At 32.5% G+C, this 4,965-nt stretch overlaps 1 protein-coding gene across 1 annotated transcript in view; it reads left to right on the top strand.

Moving 5' to 3' along the window:
* Nucleotides 1–391: 391 nt before the first annotated feature.
* Nucleotides 392–4,965, top strand: part of LOC137651542 (angiopoietin-related protein 7-like) — an 11,678-nt gene continuing 7,104 nt past the window's right edge. The window contains exon 1 of the mRNA XM_068384772.1: nt 392–1,352. Within this exon, the coding sequence (XP_068240873.1) occupies nt 531–1,352 (822 nt within the window). The 5' untranslated portion in view covers nt 392–530. The remainder of the gene's footprint in view (nt 1,353–4,965) is intronic.

The following is a 4,965-nucleotide window of genomic DNA, read 5'->3' as shown; positions in this document are numbered from 1 at the left end:
TGTGTGTGTGTGGGTGTGTGTGCGTGTTTGTGTGTGTGTTTGTGTGTGTGTGTGTATGTGTGTGTACACGTACAAAGTTAACCATTCCTTTAAAATTCAAGGTAAATTTTATTGATCACTGAAATTCCAGTAAACATTTTTTTTTTACCGAAAAATCTGTCTAATCTTTGTTATGTTACATCATTCTTTGTTCCTGTAAACATTCTAAAAGACGATTTTCTTTTAATTTCATAGAAAAATTAAGGTATTGGGTTGAAGGCAAAATGATAACGAAAACTTTATGAAATATTTTCTATTTATTCAACATCCTGGGCCGTTCGTAGGCACCTGGTGTGTCTGGTGATATTAGGTGTCTGCAGCAGTGGAACTGTCAGTGTACAGACAGTGGGCACTCCTCACGAGTTCGAACAGTTTACTCACAGAGTTACAGTCAGTCAGTCTGGGGTCACCGAACCGCCCACTAGTTCCGTGGTAAGAGTGCATCCCCACAGGCCCTCTTTCAAAGATACAGCAAGTTTGTCGAAGGTGAAATGTTCCCTCTCGGTAGTTTGGTTTTTCTGATCCATCTCACTTCAGTCATTTGTGATGATTATGATGCCACGCCCATGGAGGACCCCCTCGAACCTGTTTGGAAACGAATGAATTCACTTTCAGAGGATGTCCTCACAGGTTTCAAGAACCAAATGGAGGCTTTCCTTCGAGAAGCCGAAGGAAACATAGATAGCAAATTCCATAATCTAATGATGGAAGTAAATAATACTGGCTTAGTAATTTCAGCGGGTGCTGGTTCCAACCCAGACCCCAACAGACAGGTAAATCTGGTAAAAGACGGCGTCACGGCATGGATAGAGAACTTCTATAGAGACACCATTAGGAAGGAAAACGATGCCGCAATAGAAAAAGCTTCAGGAAGAATCCTAGTGAAATTGGACGCCTTAGAGAATAAGTTGATCGAACACATCAATGTGAAAATCAACGCCCTGGCAGGCGCTGGGGCAGGACCTGGATCCAATGCTAGTGGGGACGGTGGAGCGTTGGCATTACCTGCCGGAACTTCGGTAGGCGATGTGGAGGCCGCTATAATGAATCACATTACATCGAAGCTGACAGATATCGAAAACAGCATAACTAACCATCTAATTGAGCTGGCTTCTTCTCTTAGTACAAGTCAGGCGAAACTGGATAATATCCAAAAGCACCTGTCTAAAATCGCGGAGGAGATAAGTGACGCAGGACTTTCTTCCCCCTCAGGAACTTCTACAGGAGGGAGTGAAAGTTGTGTACTGTTGGTAAACAAAGTGACAGAGCTTGTCAATGGATCACAGCTTACGACGGATTTCCTTGAACAGCAGGTTAGTATAAGAGACAATCTTCATTCCTTACTATAAATATCACCATTATTGGTTCGACTTACACTTGAACAGCAATAATACATCGATGGTAATGAATGCAAGAAAGCACGCAAAGCTCTCTGTATATTAGAAATAAATGCCAAGATGAGACAAAGTATACAGTTACATAATGATGGAATTTGTTCTTCCAAAATTTTTCTAAATTGATGTTTTCAAAAGTGAATTGCTCATGAGCTAAATTATCCTTTGAATAATCTAGACTTGAGATATCAAGGAAAAAATAGACCTTCTCCTTACTAGTTGTAATAATAACCGGGCTTCATGATTTGTACTTTGTATATTTCCAACTTTGCATGTCGATTCTTTTGAGCACAAATATATATACATATATATATATATATATGTATATATATATATGTATATATATATACATATATATATATATATATATATATATACATATATATATATGTATATATATATATATATATATATTATATATATATAATATATATATATATATATATATAGTATCGTCATAATTCATGCGATAAATTCTTGCTTTTAGTCATAATTACTCTTCTTATTCTCTCTTCTTACCTCATACTGCGGTTGCATTTATGTATCAGTTTGGGCATAAAGTGAAAAGAACTATATGCGTATTCACATTTAATAATATCATGAGAGAGAGAGAGAGAGAGAGAGAGAGAGAGAGAGGAGAGAGAGAGAGAGAGAGAGAGAGAGAGAGAGAGAGAGAAACTATTATTTATGATTCTCTCTCTCTCTCTCTCTCTCTCTCTCTCTCTCTCTCTCTCTCTCTCTCTCACACACACACACACACACACACTCTTACACACATAATATATATATATATATATATATATATATATATATATATATATATATATATATATATATATATATATATGTTGCCTATCTTCTTCATGGATTTTGTTGTCACCTAAGTTGTTTATCCTTCTCATGAATTTTGTGATGCACAAATCAGTCGGAGATGGTGGGGCAGGATTGGAATGGATTGATGATAGAAAATTAGCAGATCTAGAATATGCTGATGATGCTGTACTTATTAGCAGAACACCACATGATTTGGAATGCTTCTTACCAGAATGCATGAAATATCACACGAGGTTAGGCAAAGGAATATGAAATATCATTGGAAGGAGAAAGGATTCATGAGATAGAATCATTTAAATATTTAGGAACTGTGATATCTAATACAGGGTCTTTAGAACTAGTTTATTGAAAGATTAAAAAAAAAATCAGACAATGGCTAATTTAAGTAGAATTTGGAAATCAATTCGCCTGAAATTACTTATAAAAATCAGACTATATATCAGTTTACTGAGATCGGTGTTACTTATTTATTTATTTTATCATTATTATTATTATTATTATTATTATTATTATTATTATATTATTATTATTTATTATTATTATTATTATTATTATTATTATTATTATTATTATTATTATTATTGTTATTATTATTATTATTATCATTAAACTATATGGTCATGAGTCGTTGTATAACAATGAAACACTCTCCAATAGATTTAGTAGATTTTAGAAAAAAAACCCTCAGAAGGATATTGGGAGTTGAATGGCAAGACAGGATTCGAAAACAAACTAAAAGAGAGATTGCTCGAGTGCCATATGTGGATGAGATTATGATGATGGGTAGATGGAGATGGTTTGGGCATGCTCTTCGCACTCCCCGAGAGAGATCAGTTCACCAAACTTTTAACTGGGTTTCACAAGGCACTAGAAGAGTTGGAATATCCAGGCCTACATGGCTGAGGACTATGAAAGTGAAGTAGGAAATGATGAATGGAGAAGTATTGAATCAAAAGCTCAAAATAGAGACGACTAGCGAAATCTAACCGAGGTCCTTTGCGTCAATATGCGTAGGAGATGATACACACACACACACACACACACACACACACACATATATATATATATATATATATACATATATATATATGTATAAATATATATATATATATATATATATACTATATATATATATATATATATATATATATATATATATATATATATATATATATATATATATATATATATATATGTGTGTGTGTGTGTGTATGTGTGTGTATATCTGTACATGATTAATTTTCCTGTCATTACAAAATCCAAGACAAAAATTCCATTTAAGAAGCTCTTGTTCTGCTGTTCTCCTTCATCTCCCTCTTCTTAGCTCAACTTACGAAAGAGGAAAATCCGAGTGAAGAATAGCAGATCACTTGTGCCCCTTCATGTCTGGTATCCTTCAAGGCTCTGCAGCCTTCCCTTCTCCCCTCCCCCCTCCGCAATGCTCGAAGTAAACAGGGTCACTTTGGCTGGCATGAACAGACTGGTCCTTTGTTTAGGTGGAGGCTGTTAGGTTTATTTCTTGCTAGAAATGCTTCAAACAATACAACAAACTTATAAATATTTGTAAAAGCACACTATTATATATATACAGTATATATGTATATAAATATATATGTATATATATATATATATATATATATATATATATATATGTGTATATATATACATACTTATTTCCATATATATATATATATATATATATATGTATATATATATATATATATATATATATATATATATATATAGATTGTACTGTATATATATACTTATACATGCATATACATACAGTAAATATAAATGTATAGATATACAGATATGTTATATACATATGTATACAATAGGGTACCCGAACTGTCAAAAATTACGTCTAAATATCTAGATAGATACGCACACACAGATTTAACCATTCCCAACCCCTCCATTTCCTAACTATAACCCACTGGTTCAGCAGTTTGTGGTAGAATGTGGTTTCCGAGTATAGCCTGCCTCCCGCGGTGCTTCATCTCAGCAGGGTATGACTATTCTCTCTAACCCTTGAGCGTGGCAGGAAAGATATATATATATATATATATATATATATATATATATATATATATATATATATATATATATATATAGATATAGGCTATACATATATATGTATATATGCATATATAGATATATTTCATATGTATATATATATATATATATATATATATATATATATATATATATATATATATATATATACATATATATATGTATGTATATATACACACACACACACATATATATATATATATATATATATATATATATATATATATATATATATATACACACGCACACACACACACATATATATATATATATATATATATATATATATATATATATATGCAGTATATATATGCCTTTGTGTATAGAGTTAAGTGCATCAAGTTTACCCCTGTTTTAATATAACTATCAATAACTATTGCTTATATTTGAGAAGTTAATACATATAATTTATTCACTTACGAATTAACTACCTTATGACCGCAATCGTTGCAAGCAGTTACAAGTACGTATATATTTTGCGTATGCATGTACATATTCATATGTCTAACCGCAATGAACATGACTACAAGGCTACCATGAAACCGGGAATATCCAAGGCCTAAGGGGTTTCCTACTGCGCTTGGTCCATTTTGAATACGCCTTCTTGACCTATCCACTT

This window comes from Palaemon carinicauda, chromosome 1 (assembly GCF_036898095.1).
Source record: "Palaemon carinicauda isolate YSFRI2023 chromosome 1, ASM3689809v2, whole genome shotgun sequence".
Taxonomy (NCBI): Eukaryota; Metazoa; Arthropoda; class Malacostraca; order Decapoda; family Palaemonidae; genus Palaemon; species Palaemon carinicauda.
The sequence above is the reverse complement of the archived record's forward strand: the minus strand, read 5'-3'. Positions and strand labels throughout refer to the sequence as shown.